This window comes from Magallana gigas, chromosome 8, assembly GCF_963853765.1.
Source record: "Magallana gigas chromosome 8, xbMagGiga1.1, whole genome shotgun sequence".
In the NCBI taxonomy this organism is placed as follows: Eukaryota; Metazoa; Mollusca; class Bivalvia; order Ostreida; family Ostreidae; genus Magallana; species Magallana gigas.
This window is the reverse complement of record NC_088860.1, coordinates 3,619,528-3,641,915: the sequence shown is the minus strand read 5'-3', so window position 1 is coordinate 3,641,915 and position 22,388 is coordinate 3,619,528. Positions and strand designations below refer to the sequence as shown.

The following is a 22,388-nucleotide window of genomic DNA, read 5'->3' as shown; positions in this document are numbered from 1 at the left end:
AAACAAATGTTGACTGTGTTTTCGGGCAACATTGATTATATTAGCCCCCTTGGGACGAAAATATTGCCCTCCGCTTCGCGTCGGGCAATATTTCGTCCCTCGGGGGCTAATATAATCAATGCTGCCCTCAACCCCAGTCAATATTTGTATAATATTACAATTTCATTTTGACTCCCTCTATAGGATGTCATGTTTCAGTCAATAAGAACGTTATATCTCATTATAAAAAAGACACATTTTGTTCTAAAAAAAATACGATGTAAGAATAAAATTGTGCCAGTATATTCTTATTGCCCAATGCATACAACGTACGATTGAACTACAAACCGGCGGCGATTCCATGAACGACCTAACAAATACAAAAAGGGGCAGATCCGCAAAAATGGCTGTCAAAGCAAAGTTGTTGTGTTGGATATCATTTTTATGTTGCGTTTTAATACAGCCCTTTACTATGGCGAATGCTCCTGCACATTTAGAGCCAGCTATCGAAAAAGAAGAAGAGAAACAGGTGATACAAACGCATAAAATTGACAGTTCCACCATTTTGATGTTACTCGGGCTGCTTCTGCTCACTATCCTGACGATATGGTTCTTCAAGTTTCGCCGTTTCCGATTTGTACACGAGTCAGGACTATCGATGATTTACGGTAATATTAATATTTGGAAGAATGTGAATTGTTGCTTTGTTCCTGGCGAACGTCTAGCTAAGTTTATGGGCATTGATCAATACTGTATTCATGGTCATATGACTGTGTTTATAAATATTGCGAAACGCTATGAAAAGACATATTCCATGTTTAATCATGAGATTTTAAATCTAGACTGAGTATTGGGTATCATTCACTTAGACACTGTTAGCTGCATCTTACAAATATTGGTATATTTTATTTGATCGACATGAAAGCAAAATCCCCATGTAACCTGGTAACTTTGCTAACTTAACAATGGAGGGGAAACAAGGCAGATGAATTCACCTGGCCTGATAAAAACTTCTTTGAACATTGTGCAGATTTCCCAATCAAATTTCTGCTCATTGTACACATTGTCTATGGAGCTTGGTATGCAAGTGGCATTTATAGCCGCTCTCTGAGCTCGCTATAAATTAAAATATATATTTTTCCAGGAATGATAGTTGGGGTTATAATTAAATATGGCAGTTTTCAACCAAGCACAAAACCTCCCCATGTGGAGATCATCAACACAGGGAATAATACGTACCCAGATGATCAGGCCCCGGAGTCCGTGCTGCTGTCAGTGAGGAACAAGTCGATGACTATCAAGTACAACATCTGGGGTGAAGTGACAGAAGAGAACAAGGCCCTGTCACAACTTGTAATGGCTGTAAGTCACCAATAATGCTTCAGAATCTTGAAGTCGCACTGGATGTTACATACAAAAACAGTAACATAGGGTCCTACAGGGCTAAAATTATTTAAAACTTTTTTTCTCTTTCAGGTGACATTTGATCCAGAGCTATTTTTCAATGTTCTACTCCCATTCATTATATTTGAAGCTGGCTATAGCATGAAGAGGGTAAGTTATTCATTTAATTTATTTTGATGCATCTTAATGTGTAAGTTTCCTGTAAAATACAGGGATGCTTCTTCATGCTGAGCACTTTTATTTAGCAATGAATTAAATCTGAAAAGCCAGCCAACTTCTTCACCACACGAAACAAGTTTCAGCATTTTCTTTGAAAAAAGAACCCCCTCAAAACTTGTTTAAGAGAGCCAATAATTTGGTAATTCATTTTACTCCAGATAATGAGAACAGACATGAATCAACAGTAAAGAATACTTTATATTCAAGTCATTTATCTCTAACACATTTCTTCTGTTGAGACACAAGTAAGGATAGATCATTTTTTTTTTTTAGATTTATAGATATTAAATTCTTTTGATTGGGCTGTAAATAATTTTGCAGATATTTTTATAAAAAAGAATATTGGACTGAAATTTTCACATTGGGTTTAAAATATGATGTTTATGACGAGTGTCATTCACAGACTATCTTTGCAATACAAGTACATAAAAAACAAGCTGTTCTCCCTTTGCAGAGACATTTCTTCAGAAATCTAGGATCCATCATGGCCTTCGCATTCATTGGTACAACGATTTCCTGTGTTGTGGTGGGGTGAGTTACTGAACAACTGAGTATATCCACTTATAAACAATCTTGAACTTACAGAAGAGAAGGATTTCATTCATTTTTGACTGTACATTGTCAGTAAAAAAGATTGTGTATTTTCCCATACAATACATTGTATATTCGTGCATGTTAGTTGTTAGTTTTAATATTTAAGAAGATCATTTTGAATAGATTTTACAACTTTTTTGAAATTCATAGGGGGATCTCATTTATAAATGATTTTCTATTAAGAGGTATCATGTGAAGTAAGTTTCACAACTTTTCTGTAATATCATACGTGTTTATGGTAATTTTCACAACTTCTTTTGTAGAGGATTCATGTTTGGTGTTACACGTCTGATGAATCTGACCTCTTTCTCGTTGAATGATTGTTTCTTTTTTGGAGCTATAATCTCAGCCACAGATCCAGGTAACTAAGAGAAGAAACTCAAACAAATAGCTTAGTAATTATCCAAAAGATGTTTCTATTTGAAATAAAAACATGGAAAAGAAAGTTGCTGGTTTGCTGATTACACAAATCTTTTCTCATCCATGCCTTAATGTGGGAAATTTTTTTTGTTTTCTTTTAAATTATTTGGTTTTTAGGATTCAAAGAAACCTTTGTTAAAACATAGAAAGATTGAATCCTATGAGTCTTTAAATTAGTCCAAAAGCATATTCTAGTATATTTCACTCTAGATTCAAGTAATAAACAAGTTATTGAAATATCCATGTTTTAATGCATATTTATACAATGTATTTTTATACAAATTATTTAAGGATAATAATTTTTTTCTGAATTGTTTTGTTTCAGTTACTGTACTGGCCATTTTTAGTGATTTAAAAGTGGATGTAGATTTGTTTGCTTTCATTTTTGGGGAGAGTGTGTTGAATGATGCTGTAGCCATAGTTCTTTCAGGGTGAGTAAACTAAAACGCAGAAAAAAAGTCAGTAAGATTAAAAGTTACAAAGACATAATATACATGACATTGGGTATAAAGTGTGTGTGTATGATATGGCTTATATTTGTAAATGAAACAACCATGGCTTTCACAATGACCATACATGTACCTAGCTATCTTCTCAACAACTTATATGGATGTTGTCTTTAATTTAGAGCTGTAGAAACTTACGGGTCCTCGGCATCCCAATCTGGTGAATCCCAGGGTTTCAGTGTTCATGCCTTTTTCTCGTCGCTTGGAAACTTTGTTGGAATATTTGCTGGGGCATTCGCCATTGGGTCTCTGATTGGATGTGCTACAGCTATCATATCCTTCAGGCAGCAGTTAAAGAATGATTAAGTTAAAGAAATTAATATTAATATTATATAATAATATATTCAGAAATATATTATCTGAAAAGAAATAATGATATCAATTTTATAAATTAAACTGATATTTTAGAAATTTGAGAAATATATTTAATGTTGGTTATCATGAACTCATGCCATAGCTTTTAATTTTGGCTCACTTTAATGATATTGATTTTGATAACTATGAGCTAAGTTTGTTACCTGGTGAAGTTTAGCTCAAGCTCCAGTAAGATTGATGGTCCTCAGTAGAGCCAACAATTGTAATTTGTTGTGTGCTTGTTCAAGCAACAAGTATTTACCAGTGTTGTTGTAGTCTTGTTGATCCTTGACTTTCCTACTTGACTAAATTCACCAAGATCCGGGATTTCCCTCTGCTGGAGACAGCCATGTTTTTCCTGATGTCCTACATGTCTTTCCAAGCATGTGAAGCAGCAGGACTCACAGGTAAAAAGAATCACCTTGACCAAGAAAGCAGTGTAATACAGCTGTAAAACTAAGAAAGGATCAGATCAGTTTGTAAAACAGCACTAGCCAACGTCTCTCTAAAAGTTTCAGTACAATACCATTTAAAATTATATGTAATGTACTGTATATGGGGAAATTTCAGATCAGCAGAAATATTGGGCTTTGTACTTTTAAACCTTAAAAACATTATACTTATGAAAAGTCTACCAGCTTTCAGGATTTTTAAATAGTTATGTTATATTTTAAAATGATTTCAGTTATTAAAATAAGTTGAACATTTCAGTTCTGAATTTACCTAGTTTTTATGAAACATGTATTAATCATGTGCCTTTTTGTATTGTCTGCCTCTGCTAAATAAAATTTTCTTTTGTTTGCAGGCATTGTAGCGGTGCTGTTCTGTGGGATTACACAAGCTCACTACACGTATAATAACCTGTCTGTGGAATCCAAACTCAGGACGAAGCAGGTGGGTGTGTTACTCTACTGATACAGCAAAAACAATACACCCATTTGATTTCTGATAAAAGAAAAAAAATAACAGTAACTGTAGCATCGTTAATTATAGATAGACTTTGTGAAACCTTTCAAAATTGATGTTTTTTGGGGTAGGAAGTTTAATTCGTAAGTGGAGGGATTGTCAGAGAAGACAATGGCAAAATTTATGATAATTAAAGATTTTTGAAACTTTTGAAAACTAAGGTACATAATTACAAAAGATGTATTTTCTTTTGTATTAATGTAAAAACAATGCAGGGTTTATGAGATCTTCAGATATATATAGTGATTCAATTTTTGAGCAGCCAAACGAAAAGATGTGTTTGCTGTACAATGTTTGTCCTTTTGTGTTTAATTAATCTATAAATTAAAATTAGAACTTCCATCTGCTCCCCAGTTCTGATACGTCATGTGGAAGATCAGGGAGGCTCGAGCGGATGGAAGTTCTGATTTTAATTAGATTTGTGTTTCATTAGATTGACATGAGCTTAATGTATTATTAATGAGAAGCCTTATTAGTCCCTAAGTTGGTTTTTATCTTACAGTTGTTTGAGCTGATGAATTTCCTGGCAGAAAACTTTGTGTTCCTTTACATTGGAGTAGCTGTCTTCACATTTCATTCGCAGAAGTGGAACCCTCTTTTCATATTAGCAGCTCTCGTATCCTTTTGCCACACAAGTCATAAATGTTTTTTGCCTGGGTTTTGATCATACTCCAATAAATTATTCCAGTTATCATAGGTTTATCAAATCATTTATAAAGGATTGCTGTTACCGTACAAACCCTGTAATAATAGTGAATAACGGAACAATTTCAGTATTCTGTTTTCTGTAAGTAGAGAAAAAAAATCTAATTTTAAACACTCTCTATCGCATCAAAGGAAAACTAATGTCTTTTAAGTGGGTAAATAACAGAAAAGTATCACTGTGAATAGTCTCCCTTCACTGCATACACCAGGGCTGCGTTCAAGATCGTAGCAGCTATCCTAGCCGCTAGGTTGTAGATATCTAGGTCTATTGAACGGACTGCTAGGTTAGCTGCTAGGTCTCAGATTTGAATTTGGAAATATTCAACTAAAGACTAATTACATCGACATAATTTGATAATCTCAAGCGGAAATATACATGTTAAAATTCATTATAACTTAAGGGACGAACAAAATATCATTAATTAAGTTGATTTTAAGGTTTTTTACAAATTGGTAACTAAAGTGGCCATCTTGGATTTCATACTTAGCATAAAATATTTAGGCTATGAATGTCTACGTATAGCCCTATGTAGCAGCTACGATCTTGAACGCAGCCCAGCTGTATAATTCCTGTTGTACGTGTCACTTCCTGTATCGTAGCCATAATGAAAAAGCAGACATTTTCATGGGGGTGAAATTTTGTTCATCTTTGATCTGAGATGGTTCCTTATAGAGTTAAAATCTTGTTTTGAAATAGCCGTATTTTATAAGACAATACATGTACCAGATGTACATTTTATTTGAGATTAATTTTTTTGTTAATTGTTAACAATGAATTAAACAATTGGATTTAATCAACAAATAATTCTGCTTTCACAGTATTTTTTTTTAAAGTAATATGTAGAGTATACCCTTGTACAGTTCTTTATGTATACAGATTAGGTCATTTGTCAATATATGTAAATATATGTCAAGGGATCATTAAAATCAGCCGAAAAATTGCCCTTAACTTTATGAAGATATCTATTTTCATTGCAAGATTTTTCAACATTTATCCTTTGTCATTGTTATTGAATTTGGGAAGGAAAAACAAAATCACCCGCCCATTCATGCATATGATGATGTTCTCGGGTGAGTAGTCTTAAACTCACATTCTATGTAATTGAATAATTTCATGCCAGAGTAAACATATATAAATGCTCTTTAAAATTTAATTTAAAAGCATTTACAGTAAATTTGTGATTAAGTCAAAAAAATTCTTTCCAAGTGCTTTAGTATTGACCATAGGTGTGTTGACACCTGTATTTGTACAGCATGTCACACTTTCAGTTCTTGTCATGCCTCTATTATACACCATGTATTCAGTACACACATAATATAGATGCTTTATTTACTTAGGACTTAGAGGAGCCATAGCTTTCGCTCTGGCCATCCGGAACACATCTACAGAGTCTCGCCAGCTGATGGTGTCCGCCACCATGATGATTGTGATTATCACTGTGATACTAGGGGGTGGTCTCACAACCCCAATGCTGGGATGGCTACAGATTAGGTCAGATTTAGAACTTATCATAGAACTTATATATTGGGATCATCAAGGAAATTCTCGGTGGGGGGGGGGGGGAGGTGGTCTCACAATCCCAATGCTTGGATGGTTACAAATCAGGTCAGATTTAGAATTTATGTAAATTGAGATCATCAAGGTAATACGGGGGGGGGGGGGGGGGGGGGGGTCTCACAACCCCAATGCTTGGATGGCTACAGGTCAGGTCTTAGTTTGTAAATTGCAATCATCAAAGAGAGACTGGTCTGATATAGATTTTAATTGTTTGATAATTTATGTTGTATTTAGTCCTTATGTCTGTGTTACAGAGTTGGGGTTGAGGAAGAGAAAGAGATGACAAGCTTTGCTGGTCCCGCGGGGGTAAGTTCTTTACCCTGTCATCTTATTTCTGACTTTGTTACACCAATATGCTATTTTTAATTCTCTACATGTGTCTGTACATGTGTGAATCACAGATGATACATCTTCATTGATGATTCTGATTCTTATCAAATTGGTCTTTTATTTATTAATGCACATCAAACAGCAGGATAATGACAAAGTTAGTATACAATTTTATTGTCGTACAAGAAAACACAGAATTCACCATTTTATTTTATACCTAATCTGATACAGAAAATTTCAAATCACAATTTAATTAAAACCTTAAATGGATCTTCCTTTCCCCTTTTTTGTACTTTAGATTTTAAAATGATCCCAAAGCTTTCATTTTCATCCATATCTTGATCAAGCACATATCATTTGGCAGAGCTTAGCTATAGAGGTCATCTATTGCTCTTATTTTCAGTTCTCTACAATACCTCTTTTACAATCAGTAAATATCTAGTTCATATATTTCCTTGGTAAGCCATTAGTCATATGTATATAAATCTTGTACTCTGTGGGGTAAACCCTTGGTTAATCTCTCTCAGACTTCTATGCATTAAATATGTAAGTAATGCATATGGACTGATGTGCGTTATTTTTTGCTGGGATGTAGAAAGGAAAATGGCAGCGACAGTACAGCACGATGGAGAACATGCGCGACGACGCTCAGCCACAGATGGTTTGTTCGCTCGCCTTATCGACGTCTTGTGTCACTCTGCTCTCTGATACTTGTTTTTATCCTCTTTTGTTTCTGTTTGATGAAGAAAGGTGGATTTGTTTTCAGATAGATAAATCTCATTGATCCAATATGATCTAAAACTGAAGAATATTTCATTCTAAAGCAATCTCCAAATTTTTAATATGATGGTTGATATTAAACCCATGAGACATATTCATTTTTGAAACCAAATCCATGATTGATATTTAGCATGTACATGTACATTATGACCTATATGTTTAAGAAGCATGATATTTATAGCTGTATGACCTAGAATTATTCAGCATGACTTAGCTTCCTGGTTGAGGATGTGCTTGTTAAGTAGAAGAGATTCCCCTATATTATCTGGTCATGTGTTTATATCTATTAAATAATACATACATTAAGTTTTTAGCTGTTATCAGCCATTCCATGGCGGGATTTTTTGTTCTTCTTTCAAACTCTTAGTTTTTGACTGGAGTTTTTAGTCGATCACCAGTGAATCAAATTTAAACCTTTTGTAAACAACAGAGTCTATTGATTGTTCTGTCAAATGAGTAACATTTAAAATATTACACTTTAGCTTGTTTTGAATATAATCCAAACTTAAAGTGAATGAATTTATAAAGATTTCCTTCTGATTAATTATTCTATTATTCTTTGATGATCTCCTTGGTAACCATTTGATAGTTGATGCTAAGCAACCAGTGAATAAATATCTCCTGGTGTGCTCTGGATGTCTGCTGCCTGTAGATTGGGTTCTATAAAGCACTAACAGACTCTACTGTAATGCCAATTATATATTATTTTTATAGTTATTCAGATCATTATTTAACAAACACACATATTTGAAAAGACAGTTGACAAGCTCGCCTAGATTTGATTGAACTTGCTCTGTTCATGCATGTAACAAACCCTCCAGCTCTTGTCATCACTTACTGTTTTGTTTTTCTAGCAAGAAGAGAGCACTTCACATCAAGTTGTACCTTTGTTAAAGGTATTCTTTGAATCCAACTAGACTCTGTACACACTGACCCTGGGGGTTTTCTTTTGTGGGTCTGGTCAACTGACTGGACGACTTGTGGGTGACATCTCTGTCTCTCAGCACTGGTCTCAGTTTTGATGTATGTAGCCTCCCCTAACCCACTGTCAGTAACATCTTGTCTCTTTTTTTTTTTTTGGCAGTTAATCCTTTATCTAATTTTGCTTTTATTTATAGATACCAGTTTTCAGTTTTATTTAAATATCTGATCCAGTTTTCTATCATACCAAGTGTCATTATCTAGTTAAGAGGCATATTGAAAAAAAACCACACAATTTTCTCTTAATTTTAAACAATTTTTTTGTATGGTCAGATGTCAATCAAGGTCAGCTGATTAAGGTCAAGTTCATGAACTATAATTTATCCAACTGTCTGACCTTAACCCAGGTTGATTGATAATCAGTGGGCAATGTTCTGTACTGTGTAGTTTTCTTTTGTTTGTCATTGGAGTTTTATTGTCTAATTTCATCAATTTTATTTTTTCATCACTAAAAATCTTGCCTAATAGCTTATTCTGACTTGATTTAACAGACATGCATATTTGTGTCATTTTGATTATTCATTATGTTAGGAAAGAGTTGCCAAAAAATAAAACAAGGGAGACAAAATAGAAACTATAACAAAACTTTTGGACAATATGTACAGTGTTTAGTCTATATCTGAACAATAAATGATGCCAGAAAGCTGGCCTTATGCTCCATGCTTAGATAACTCCTGGTTATCTCTCTCATAGCAAAATCTCAGAAAACAAATCTACATTTGAGTGAATTTTATGTTCCTGTGAATAATACATTATCTTAATTTGAGGAAAATGCAAACAAAAAACTAAACAATTATGCCACAGGAAGTCTTACTATGGAATGGTGAAGATTTTTGATTTGATCTTGATGATCTTGTCTTTAAGTTTTTTGTCTTGATTTCACAAGGTCATCAAAATTTATCCAGTAGATATAAACACTGACCAGATTAATGGTTACGAACAATGATATTTTGTTAATTTTTTTATATTTTAATATGAAACTTTTTACTTTAATCAGCGGTAGAATATCTTTGGTTTGCTTCTCCTTTTCTTTACAAAGTATTGTCACACTATTACTCAGATCACAGACTAATTTGACTAATTTTTAGCTACACTATAGGCATGCTGGTTTTTATTCCTCTATACCTGTAAGTACATTTATCATACTAACTACTGTGGTTTCATCAGTATTCAGTAAACACTGATTTTCGTGGATTTTGTTGTTGATTTAATTTATGAATTTGAAATCAACAGAACATCAACATATAAAATGAAATTATGAAATTCAATGTCCATGAATATTGTTGACACCCCAGTATCAGCACACTTTCCCTCCCCCACCTTATTTCACCATTTTTTTGCAGTAATTTGATAACCCAAGCCAGAATTACAACAACACAAATATTTGCAGGAATTTTCTACACTGTTTTCTGATGATGATTATAAAGAATTTTTTTCTGAGATGTTTTCACTGCATCAATATTCCATTTTAACTGAATAGTTTTCTACTAACCACCAACAACTAACGATATCTAACCCTAACACCCCCTTCCCCCCCCCCCCCCCCCCCCCACACACACACACACACACACACAAACACACACACACAATACATCCAACCTAATACTAACAGAGTCAATTGTCGGTTACGTATATTAATGTGAGACTCGGTCACCCCTGTCACACCCTGAATAGATAAAGCTTCTGGTTGTGGTGTGTATTCAATGCTTCTGGTACTTTTACAGATGATTGTGTATGAAAGTAGTGAATATCTGTTAATCTCTTTGACACTAAAAACTAAAATTTAGTCAATCTACTCTTATTATTCTATAAAAAAAGCAACTGAAAGCTGTATTAGTAAATATAATGATGATGTCATTTAGGTTTTGAGGTACTGGTATTTCGAGACATATCTATATATTGAAATGAGTGTTAAGTTTGCTATTAAGTTTCATTTGTTTGTTCAATTCTTTGACTGTTGTACTAGGGTGTTTTCTAATTTTTTTCTGTTTGTCAATCTGTACATTTTCATTGTTTCAATTTTGATTTCAAGAGATATTTTCATGTAAAAAGTAAAAGTTATTAATGTAGAACTAAGATGATATAAAAAAAATTGAGGAGAAATTAAAAATAATGACCCGTCTATGAAAAATATCCATTTTTATGATATGTTTATGGTTTAGTAATATCCAGCCATGGTGTAGCCATATTTGATCCCTACAAGTGTTTAATCTGTTAAGTTGTGCAATAGCTATTTACCGTTCAGATATACCAGTACATTATCAAAATATATCTTACAAGCTTTCATTCAAATCCTAAAAACCACGTAACAGTAGACTGATGAATATTTGAAATGTCTTTGCACCAGTCTTGTTGGTGAAAAATGTACTATATAAACAAACAAAAAAATACAAGAAATGTGTTTATATGGGTCAATTTCAATCTTGAATAGGGAAGTGGTCAGGAATCGGAACAGAGAAAGAGAGACAAAGCCTACCTGGTGGGCAAGTGGCACAACTTTGATGTCAGGTAAATATTTATAAAAGTCAACTTTGATGTCAGGTAAATGTTTATAAAAGTCAACTTTGATGTCGGGTAAATGTTTATAAAAGTCAACTTTGATGACAGGTAAACATTTATAAAAGTCAGTTCTGATGTCAAGTTGACATTATATAGAAGGCAAGTTTGATGTCAGGTTAATCACTTTATAAAGGCAAGTTTGATGTCAGGTTAATCACTTTATAAAGGCAAGTTTGATGTCAAGTTAATCACTTTATAAAGACAAGTTTGATGTTAGGTTAATCACTTTATAAAGGCAAGTTTGATGTCAGGTTAATCACTTTATAAAGGCAAGTTTGATGTCAGGTTAATCACTTTATAGGAAGCAGGTTTGATGTCAAGTTAATCACTTTATAGGAAGCAAGTTTGATGTCAAATTAATCACTTTGTAAAACACAAGGTCTTTGTCAAGTTAAAACTTTATTGACGGCATGTTTGATGAAAGTTAACCATTTTATAGAGGACAGTTTTCATGTTATGTAAATACTTTATAGTAGGCAGGTAAATACTATGAATAGGTGAACAGTAGATGTGTTATTTCTTGATTTCAGGATACTGAAGCCGTTATTGACCCACAGTCGTCCCACACTGATGGAGACCCTGCCAGCGTGCTGTCTACCCATCACCAGGTTACTGACCACTGAGGAACAGCTCCTGGAGGTACTTTACTCGGTCTACAGTCTACTCATAGAGGTCCTCACAAGCTGGGGAAGTGGGATCAACTTTTATCTATTCCACCTTGATAAAAAGATTCCTAAGATACTCGAGATATCATTATAATTATCTTTATTTATTGTGCGTCTCTTTGGAGTGTTATCATTGAATCTTTGGTAAAAAGATTTTTCATTCATTCTTAAAAAATTGGCAAGAAGTTACAACGGTTTTTATTTTAATACACATAGTTTGATTTCAGAGTTTATTAAATTGCCATATACTTTGTTTATATAGAGCCATGTGGCAATGCACTTTGATAAAATTACAAGATAACAGTTCACTTTCTGTATCCTCTTTAGCAGAGAAAATATCTAAAACAAAAAGTGGTTACCGACCAAAGGTCTGAGGCATCACCATTTTTATCATAACAGTATTCCTATTTGCTATCTTAATTTTTTATTCTCTGTTGCATTCAATTCTATTCCTATGTAATTCCCATTGTTCATTTACTACATAAAATTAATGCAATATACTTGGGAAAGTTTAATAGAAATGCACTAAATTAAGTGATGATGTGTTGGTACACAGGGTAGGTCCCACATTGAGGAGGACTCCGACACAGACATGATTATTGACCATAGAGAGCTGTCCATTGGGGAGGGGACCAGTAACAATACCAGTGCTGCCTCCACCCCACAACCAGGCTTTCAGCAAGTCGAGATTCACAATCCAACCAATCAGGTAAAGCCTCACATTCAAATCACCCAATCAGATTAAAGTAGGTCAACCAAATGAACCAATAAATTAACTGTATTAACAGTTAAATGAAAATTTAGAAAACATGACTCATCCAATTCTAACAAATAGATAAACAATTCAATTGGTAATTACTGCATAAACATTTGTACAATGTATTTTAACAAACTTAAGTAGAGAAAGCAGTAGATTTAAAACTTAAAGCTTTGTTAAATCAATCAGGTGAAATCAAATTGTTTTGCTTCGAATCTGAAATCAAATATCTCTAGACATTTCAAATATGTAAATAAGTGGAACTGTGTTTTCTTTAAGCATGTTTATCCTTTTTTTGTCAGCTTTTATGATTTGATTACCTGGTTTAGACCTACTTTTCCAGTAGCATTGTATGCTTTATTAGACATTGTATGTTACTTGTTAAATTATTGTTGTTACTATGTTTCAAATGCATGTTGTTTTTTATCACATGTTTGATATACCAGTGGGTACAACATATTATTAAAAAAGTGATATTTTGTGTAGCCCCTGCATAAATTGATTTCTTAAGAAAGAGGAAAAACATGTGATGAAAAGAATCTTCCATCATTTGTGTTTGATGTTTGATGTTTAATTCTTTTTTTTTTGGAAGGGGGGGGGGATGTGACATTTAAAAATTAATATACTTGATTGTCTGTCAATCTGTCTGTTGCATGTCCCACATTTGAATTGGACTATAACTTTTCAACAACAACAAAAAATAGATGTTAAATAACTTAATATTCAGCCTATTACACATGTTGCATATGAACTGATTGTGTGTTACTAAGCTTTTATCAATTTTTAGAGGACATAAATTTTCAAGGTTTTCACTATTGAAGTTAACAGATTTTAAAATTGAAAAAGCTTTTGCTTAAAGGACAATTTGCCACAAATCAACAATCTTGAAACTTTGAAATTTATGAGATCCACAAATTATTATCAAATTTGAATGCTCACGAAATACATGTATTAAGAAAATGACAGTTTATTGCCCACCCCATCAGAAAACTCTATGTAAATCGATCGCAATAATTATATGATCACAAATAATGGAAGGTGTTTTATATCTTAACAATATTAAATGTTGTTGTCGTGTACTACCAATTTTGTAGATAACCCCACAAACACAACCAGCTGATTAAATGAACTAGAGATTGAACATCCCCGTGTATGTCCAGTTCTTGTCTTTAAGTTTGAGCACAAAACAGACTGCATGGAATTCAGTATCATGATTTTTAATTTAATTTTTTGTATTAATTAGAATTTTTCAGTCTGACAGTTTATTGTTGGGGACTTATTTTAAAGCTTAGCAAGGAAGCATGCTTGTGCACACCTCTTTGCAACTAATGCTGTTCATGCCTCACCAATGCTGCATTTAAAAGCATGCCAGATCAGCTGGAGGTGTTGAATGCTGCACCCTGTCTCTGGTTTCCAAGCATTGTAAGGCTGTGACCTCTGATCTTACAACATACCATGATAAATGCCATAATTGTTGAAACATTTGTGACAATATTTGTTTCACTGGATTAAATTGTGAAGAAGTGGGGATGAAGCACTACACAATCTGTATAAAATGAATGATACTTTATTTAAAAGAATAATACAATGATTACAGTGTTGAATTTATCTGAGTTTTTTTGGCGCAGTGCTGAAAACACAGATCTTGGATAATCCTTCTATAGCTACCATTTATTTAGATTAAAGACCATTTTACTACAATTAAGAAAATGTATTAACATAAATTGCAAAGATACTATAATAAGGTTATAAGCAATTTTTATTTGGAAGAGTTTTATTGTATTCCAATTATTTTTCAAAGCTTCTTCAAACATTTTTCAAAAACCCCTAAAAACCTGTCCGGCACACTACAGCTGTAGTAATACATATACCGTATTTAGGATTGATCTTAGTATCTTTTTTGAAAAACTTGGTGTCTAGATACAAAAACATCAGTGTTAGCAGCTTTGGCACCCTTGGAAACCAGAAACAGATGAGAATCAAAAGGAAAGTTCTGGTATTCTTTTATTGGATTTCAGTTGATATGATAATGTACTCACATTCTTTCTTTTTTTGGAGGTGGATATTTCTCCAATAGACCTTCACAATAATAAATCCTCGCCCTCAAGTGATGACCGACCTTTAACCCCATGACCTTGACCCGCTTCAATATCTTCTCTGAAAAACTACAAAAATGCATTGCAAGTAAGAATCTCTGAAGGAATTGTGTGCATCAATTCAAGATAAGGTAGTTTCAGACGCACTAACAAAAGATTACTAGCTTATAGCCAGGTTGACAGAACCAAAGTAACCTCCCAAGCTTGTCCTGTGGTGTGATCAGGAATCATGTTAATGCTTGAAATGGGTTGTTGCCTGGTTATGTTGCTTGTTGTGTCTGTGAACAAATGATTCGTATTGTCAAACCTGATTTTTGAGGGTCCTTGCTCTTTTTCATGTAACTGGATATGAATGGGGTCCTGTTTTATAATCAATTCATTATTTACCTGGATTTGAAAGGGGCCCAGTTGAGTTTTATCTACCTGGCTTTGAAAGGGAACTTGCTCAGATTTAAAATTGACCTAGCTTTGGGTTAAGGAACAATTGCTGTGGGCTGGTGTCCAATGATGTCTCTAACTTTGAATTTGAATTAAAATTATTTGGATTTTATTTATCTTAATAAACAAAGGACTATATGTGATACGGACCTAATTTGGCCCTCTAAAATGAACATCATCAATTTACTGTAACTCTTTGTTTCCTTTGTAAAGTTCTTTTATAATTATCGTTTTGATTCAAATGGCCTAATTTTGAAATATGACATCAAAAAGTTAATCTTTTCTCGGCGTTCTTTCTTTTTTTTTGCATAAAACTGCTTGTTTTGAAATGGATTTTCTTTCAGAAAACATTGAGCCATTCCTTGAACAAACAAAATATTTTAATCAAAGATGAACTGTGGAATCATTAGAATTCATGTTGGCATAATTTTTGTGGAATTCATGGGTAGCCCTCCCCCACGAATTTACATCCTCGACAAAAAACAAACTTTGAGTTCGGTTTCGTACTGCTACTGAAAACAGACATCCACAAAATTACATTCTCACATACAAGCGAAAAACCCACAATCCATGAAAATTGGCCCCCACAAATATAAATGATTCCACATTATCCATCAAAGACTTAAAAGTGACAAAAAGTTTTTCTTGTTCAAAGTGTCGCTCTATTTTTCCCATTCAAAAAGTAAAAAAAATTGTCTATTTTTGACTGATATTGACTAAATTACAAAAATAATGTCACTTCTGACATCATATACTGCCAGTGAGTGCAAACAAATAGGTGTAAAACATATTATATCAACTATTCTAAAAAATGATATAACAATTTAATGTACTTTAAAAAATTGTGATTTATAGAGGCCAAATTTGACTCATATCATTTTATATAGTTATTTCCATGAAAGCAATCAATAAAGTACAAGTTGTTCCCTTCTCCTGAGTTTGCAGTTTTCTTGTCATTCAATTTTATTAATTTTTTTTGTAGAATTGAAATTTTATCAAGTCTCCCAGAATTTTGATTGAATGTTTGATTTGACTTTACTGAGGCATCTAAGCAAAACTTGTAGGTCTTTAGGGAGGAGATAAGTTGGTTCTCATTAGAAAGTACCCTCAGGCTGGTAGTTTGTTGTGGAACTAGTGGTGTAAGAATAGAAAAAATAACAAAAATCCTGATTTAGGTCAAAGTTCAAATCGCAGGTCAAGTAATGGGGCATAGATGATCCTTCTTCATTTGAGGTAAAGTTGGCTGCTTTTTATTTAGCTGATTAGGTACACATATATTGTATTGAGAAAAAAGTCCTCCTTTGCCTGCATTTCTTTGTTTCAGTGATTGTTATGCACATTCTTGTATGCCTTTCTCACTCTATCATATCTAGCATGTTGTCACATTCTTGTAATCTTGTACATAGATTAATTATCTTATAAAAACATGTGTTAGCTGTCATATACTTGTGTATTAATTCCATCATTAACCTGTTATGTTATTAGTTGTAGGGAATTGATAATGCATTGTAACACTTTAATGCTTGCTTGTAATATTTGATTTATTTAACTTATTTTCAGTTCCAAGAAAGAGTCTAACAAAAGGTATTTAGTTCAGACACTCACATTACACACTTAACCTTTTCTGATCCAAGAATCCATTCATTGTTGTTATGGTTATTACTCAAATAGTTTAATTTGATCTATCAAAATTATCCTTAAATACAATGTAGTAAGAAACAAAAAGAAAAACCAGTAGTCTAAGACTTAACGTAAAAACTGCTGACAAACAAAAATTGATGATACAGACAATACTGAGCAATCTTTTTTCTACCATGATAGCATCTAAGCTTTGCACAAATGCAAGAAATAATAACTCAATGTTTCCTTGCACTTAACAACCCCAAAAAGTATAATACAACTCTATACAAAAACATAACAAGCAAAAATACACCTAGGTTTAGGGAAAAAATCAAGCTCACTGCAAGCAAAAAATTAAAATCTATTCAAACAATTACAAGTAAACTCCTTGAACACAACAAATAAAACTTGTACATAAAAATACCTTATACCTGTGGCATACACAGTAAAACTGTACAAACAACTCTACACCACCACAAAATGGCAAATGCAATTCTTTATCTAGTATTTACCAATTCATCATAATGAATTGATCGCTATTACAACATGAAAAATCACAAATGGCAAATACAACTCATTTTAAACAACATAATTTCTTGCAGACAACAATTTTAATACAACTTTGCTCCAACAAATATATCAAGGTATCACACCGGTAATTGTTTTCACTATATAGCACTATAGAAGGGAAAAAAATTCTTAAAAATCAGTTTGTATTTCTCATGACAAAATATTCGGAGGAAATGTTATTTGTGACCTATCTCATCAGCTAACACCATAAAAAGGGCAAGCGATACGGCATTTTCTCAAAATATCTAACTCCAATCAGGTCTACCCTCAAAACCACGTGTTTTCCATTTGTATGTAAACAGACTGCCCACTCCCCAGGAAGCTGCTGCATGTGCCCTGAAAGAAGTAGTCCCTGTGGAAAAAGATCACCACCTAACAAAATACATGAAATATCCTACTCAGTGGTAAAACAAATTTTCTAAGTTCATTTTGATTGGTCGATTACCGGTAACTTTGATTGGTCGATTACCGGTGTGATAAGTTCATTTTGATTGGTCGATTACTGGTGTGATGCCTATAAGCTGCTCTATATACACTGGTGACCACTACTAACACAAGGTAAAAAGGATCACACAATAAGGACAACATTATACAGCCAGGGCATTAAACAGTAGACAACAAAAATAACACACTGAAGTAAGCATATAGAACACAGCCCTGTTCACACAACACCTTGTGTCACATTAAATCAGTTGGCTGTTAACATTTCTCCTCTCTGATATCACTCAAACACTTTACACATATTTCTACTACAGGTTAATACACAAATCATTTTGCTCATTATAAAAGCTATGTCAATAAAATTGTTGTTAATTATATGAAGTAATATAATATATAGAGCTAATGCAGAAATGCACAAACAAAAACATTTCCAGAAAGAAGTGGCTTTTGATGCATCCTGTATATGAATATTACAAGTACTGCCAGCAAGGCATCGTGACATTTAGGAATCGGCTGATATATCTATGATTAAGTTTTTCATCATAGGGAAAATATTTACTGTTACTGAGATGGGGAAGGTTAACACGTCATGAAGAACTCTCTTTGATGATATGGTTATGAGCAATAAGGGATCTCTTGTGTAGACAATTTTCTGTCCTGTTTCAATTGAGGTCCTCAGGACAATAAATGGTTTTTAGAAACTATCTCCATGCACTGCCATTTAATTACAATACACTTCCACCATGCACCATTGGAGTAAAAGTCATTTAATGACAGACATCTCAAATAGGTTGTCACTGCAATTAAGGAATCCATATAGTATATGGAAACCATCTGGTTTTTTATTACTCTAGATGGATAGCTATTGAATTCATTCCTAGAAATTGATTTCTACTGATGCATTCGCATAGAAATTAAAACACTGTTTTTATTCTATATAGAAAGAGAGCAAGTAAACCTGCCAGTGCATCTAAACAACATACACTATAAAAAAGTTTCTGGGCTTTTAGCCCACAATGAAAGTTGTGATCATCAAATCTATATGGCAGAAGCTTTTATTTCCCATGTGATTTATTTCTGTAATTTCTCTGATTATGTTTGGATCAAACTAGATAAAAAAAAACCCTGACACCAAACTTTTTATCAATGACTTAATGTATCCTTCAGTATTTTAATTCACACCTATTTACTTACAATGCAAACAATAGCAAAACAGCAACTGTACTATTACCTTGGTCTGTATATATTTTATAAGAACAGGGTTGTTTGAAAATGTATCTTGGTGTGTGATATCTTGGAGAAACAATTCATTTACTTAGTTCAGTAACACTGTAGATCCAAGAAATTAAATTTTCACTGAAGTAAAATAGGGTTATATGATGTAAAATTAACTAAATAAATGCATTAGAACCAGATTTGACACTCACTTAGCTAGAGTTGTTTACCACAAGGAAAAGGTTTATATTTTGACTGTGTGCAGTTGTTACATGTAAAATAACACTAACATGAACTGCCATGAGTTTTCTCAGAACAGCAATCTGATTTTTTCATTCTTAATTAAATTTACTTCTTCTGTGCAATGAAAAGATGTAGATATAGTGACCATTCAACATTTAAATTTATTTTGGTAATCAGGTTACAATTCATTAAAGGAATCTTAATTATCAGACAATCTTTACTTTAGATTCATATAGTCTTGCACTTTTTTTTGTTTCATATTAGACATTTCAACTTGAAGTAAACTTTGACTCTGGAGGAGCCCTCCAACCCAGGAACATGTGTATTAATATCCCTGGGCCCCCTGGTGACCGCGTGTGATACTAAAGGAAAGAACCTTTGTTTGGAATCGCTATGCACCTAGTGGACCGCCATCTGTGTACATTTAGAAGATATATGTTCATAATGTTGTGTTATGAATTAGTGAGAGCCATACTATATGTAGAGTAATTAACAAAATATCTAAAAAAAAACCCACATACATTTAAGAACAAAAGCAGCTATTGATGTGCAAAGCGAATTCGTTTGAATTTGTCCATTCCATATTGTTTTTGTGATGAATTGTCATGCACTGCCATTATGCTCAGATTGATAGGAGGTGACTATAATCAAAGGATAGATTGATAACCTTACGTACACAAACACACCCTCTCCAATATCCACTCTCACTAAATACCCACCTGTGTCATTTAAATGTACTTGATTGTGATAATCTGAGAGATTGAGAGGCATAATTTAGGATTGTGATAATCTGAGAGAATGGGATATAATCTGAAAGATTGAATGTTGTTAGTGAAGTCTGTGTACATGCATAATTTTGATTAATCTATTTAGTTTTGCTTAATATATACAGGTTACTTTCTCTTGTGGTTACAACAATGTGTTTAATACATCTGGCAATGACTCTCAGGGATCAACTATTTTCTGGGAGCCATTGTTGGGAAACATTTGAGATTTTATTTCTAGCTCACCTGAACTGAAGGTTAAAGCAAGCTTTTCTGATTATCTGTTGTCCATAGTCTGTCTGTCTTTCTGTCTGTGCGTCTATCGGTAAACTTTTCACATTTATAATATCCTCTAGAACCACTTGGCCAAATTTAATCAAAGTTGGTGTGAATCATCCTTATGGGAAGGGAATTCTAAATTGTTTAAATAAAGGGTAAAACCATTTTTCAAAGGAAGATAGGTTCAAAACAGAGAAAACAGGTTGTATGTCCTCAATAAAAAATTTTCTTCTCAAGAACCATTTCACCAGAATCTTCAATATTTAAACCAAAGCTTGTGAACATTTCAAATTGTTAAAATTGTGACACCCAGATTAATTCTGGGGCCCCAAATGGAGTTCAAAGATTAAATTGAAACATATAGTGAAATGCTTTAAAAACACTTCTCAAGAACTACAATTTGTGAGATTACTGCGCAAGCATTCTCAAATAATGAGGATTCTAATTGTTAAAATCATGACTCCTAGACTAATAATGGGCCCCAAGAGGGGTTTAAAGTTTAGCATTGAAATATTTGAGGAAATGTATTAAAATGCTGAAAAAGAATGATGCAAGGAACTGTTTTCGTGTGAGCGATGTGTCTCATGGGCCTTTTATTTTCATGATTTGTTGAGAATGTTAGACATTATACAGTGCGAGTTACTTACATGTCAGCTAATATCAATTGTAGCATTTCTGTCAAAATATGCCAAACTTACTTCAATGTATAAACCTCCAGTTTTGATTGGTGGTATTGTGAGTACCGTTGTTACCTGATTGGTGGTATTGTGAGTACCTTTGTTACCTGCTTTAATTATGTTATAGTCCTACTAGTATTCATTTGGGGACTCCTTGTAATTTATTCATTGATGGAAGGACTGCCCGATATAGCTGTCAGATTAGAATCAATATCAAATGATATAAATGGAATTGTATCAATTTGATAAACATCCATTAATATTTTCTAGACCATGCATTATAGTACACTAGAACTTTGATTAATTATGTATGTTAGGTGTTTAAAGCTGTTATTACTGTGAATCTTTTTCATAATTCATAATCATTTAGCAATCTCCTTTTTTATTTGTTGATTGTTTTATTCAAGAAAGATCTGAGAGAAAGAAGTTTTAATTTACAAATACTGAATCAAACTTGGATGTTGATGTTTTCTATTGCTCATGTCCCATTAAATATTTTTTCTTCGATATTTGTCAAGGATAAAAGACACAAATGAAACACACCATTCATTATGTGATAGATTTTTTTCTATCCCTTTGCTTTGTAAACAAGGACAAAGTCTGGAGATTGTTAAACTTTCAAATATATTTACTCATTGACAGGAAAAAATACTCTCATTCAAATTACAAACATCTCAGTCTAAACCTTTAATTGATTAGATAAACAGGTATTGCAAAACGACACAACAAACAAAGGGAAATCTCTCATTGTATGCAATATCATGAACAATATTTGCCGTTGTTACAAGTCGGCAAATATGTTTAATAATTAAGATAGAGAGATTTCTCCTCCCAACGGAGATATATTTATTCTGACTGACCTAACAGTTTCCCAAAGATATATACATAACATTTTTTCGATAAAAGTGCTTTTAAGGATTTCTTGATGTGATTTTATGGTTACAAATATGTGTGTTCGAGTTATTATTTTTATTTATTAGAAAATATTCGTATACATGTTTATGTCCCATTTTAATTGTGTGTGAATGTTATGGATGCATTGTTTAAACAAGTGTATCAATTAGATACACCAGGCGCATTCATAAATGCACCTGGGCATATTATAAGATTTTTTGTTAATAAATTTTAACTGCAAAAGTGTTTGGTTTTTTTTGGTTTCATTTATATCATAAATTATAATCTTGAAAGCAGGGGCGAATAGACTATATGGTTTAGGACTTGTTATTTAGAACCTAGCCAATTCATGAGATTGAAATCTATGTGCTTTT

General features: G+C 33.1%; 1 protein-coding gene across 11 annotated transcripts; it reads left to right on the top strand.

Annotated features, from left to right (window-relative positions):
* Positions 1 to 347: 347 nt before the first annotated feature.
* LOC105345078 (sodium/hydrogen exchanger 6) lies at positions 348 to 22,257 on the top strand. 11 transcript variants are annotated; one of them, XM_011453090.4, is made up of 22 exons: positions 348 to 647; positions 1,124 to 1,341; positions 1,456 to 1,533; positions 2,057 to 2,133; positions 2,460 to 2,557; positions 2,942 to 3,047; positions 3,245 to 3,395; positions 3,778 to 3,883; positions 4,282 to 4,370; positions 4,945 to 5,058; positions 6,107 to 6,218; positions 6,486 to 6,639; positions 6,960 to 7,011; positions 7,178 to 7,192; positions 7,631 to 7,696; positions 8,670 to 8,711; positions 11,228 to 11,304; positions 11,886 to 11,994; positions 12,577 to 12,729; positions 14,836 to 14,961; positions 16,872 to 16,895; positions 19,665 to 22,257. In XM_011453090.4, the coding sequence occupies exons 1-20, from the start codon at positions 383 to 385 to the stop codon at positions 14,908 to 14,910; spliced, it is 2,157 nt and encodes a 718-aa protein (XP_011451392.4). In that variant the 5' UTR covers positions 348 to 382; the 3' UTR covers positions 14,911 to 14,961; positions 16,872 to 16,895; positions 19,665 to 22,257. The 11 variants fall into 11 exon arrangements, with proteins under 11 accessions (XP_011451392.4, XP_011451451.4, XP_011451403.4 ...); XM_011453149.4 differs by lacking the exon at positions 14,836 to 14,961; XM_011453101.4 differs by lacking the exon at positions 16,872 to 16,895.
* Positions 22,258 to 22,388: the final 131 nt, after the last annotated feature.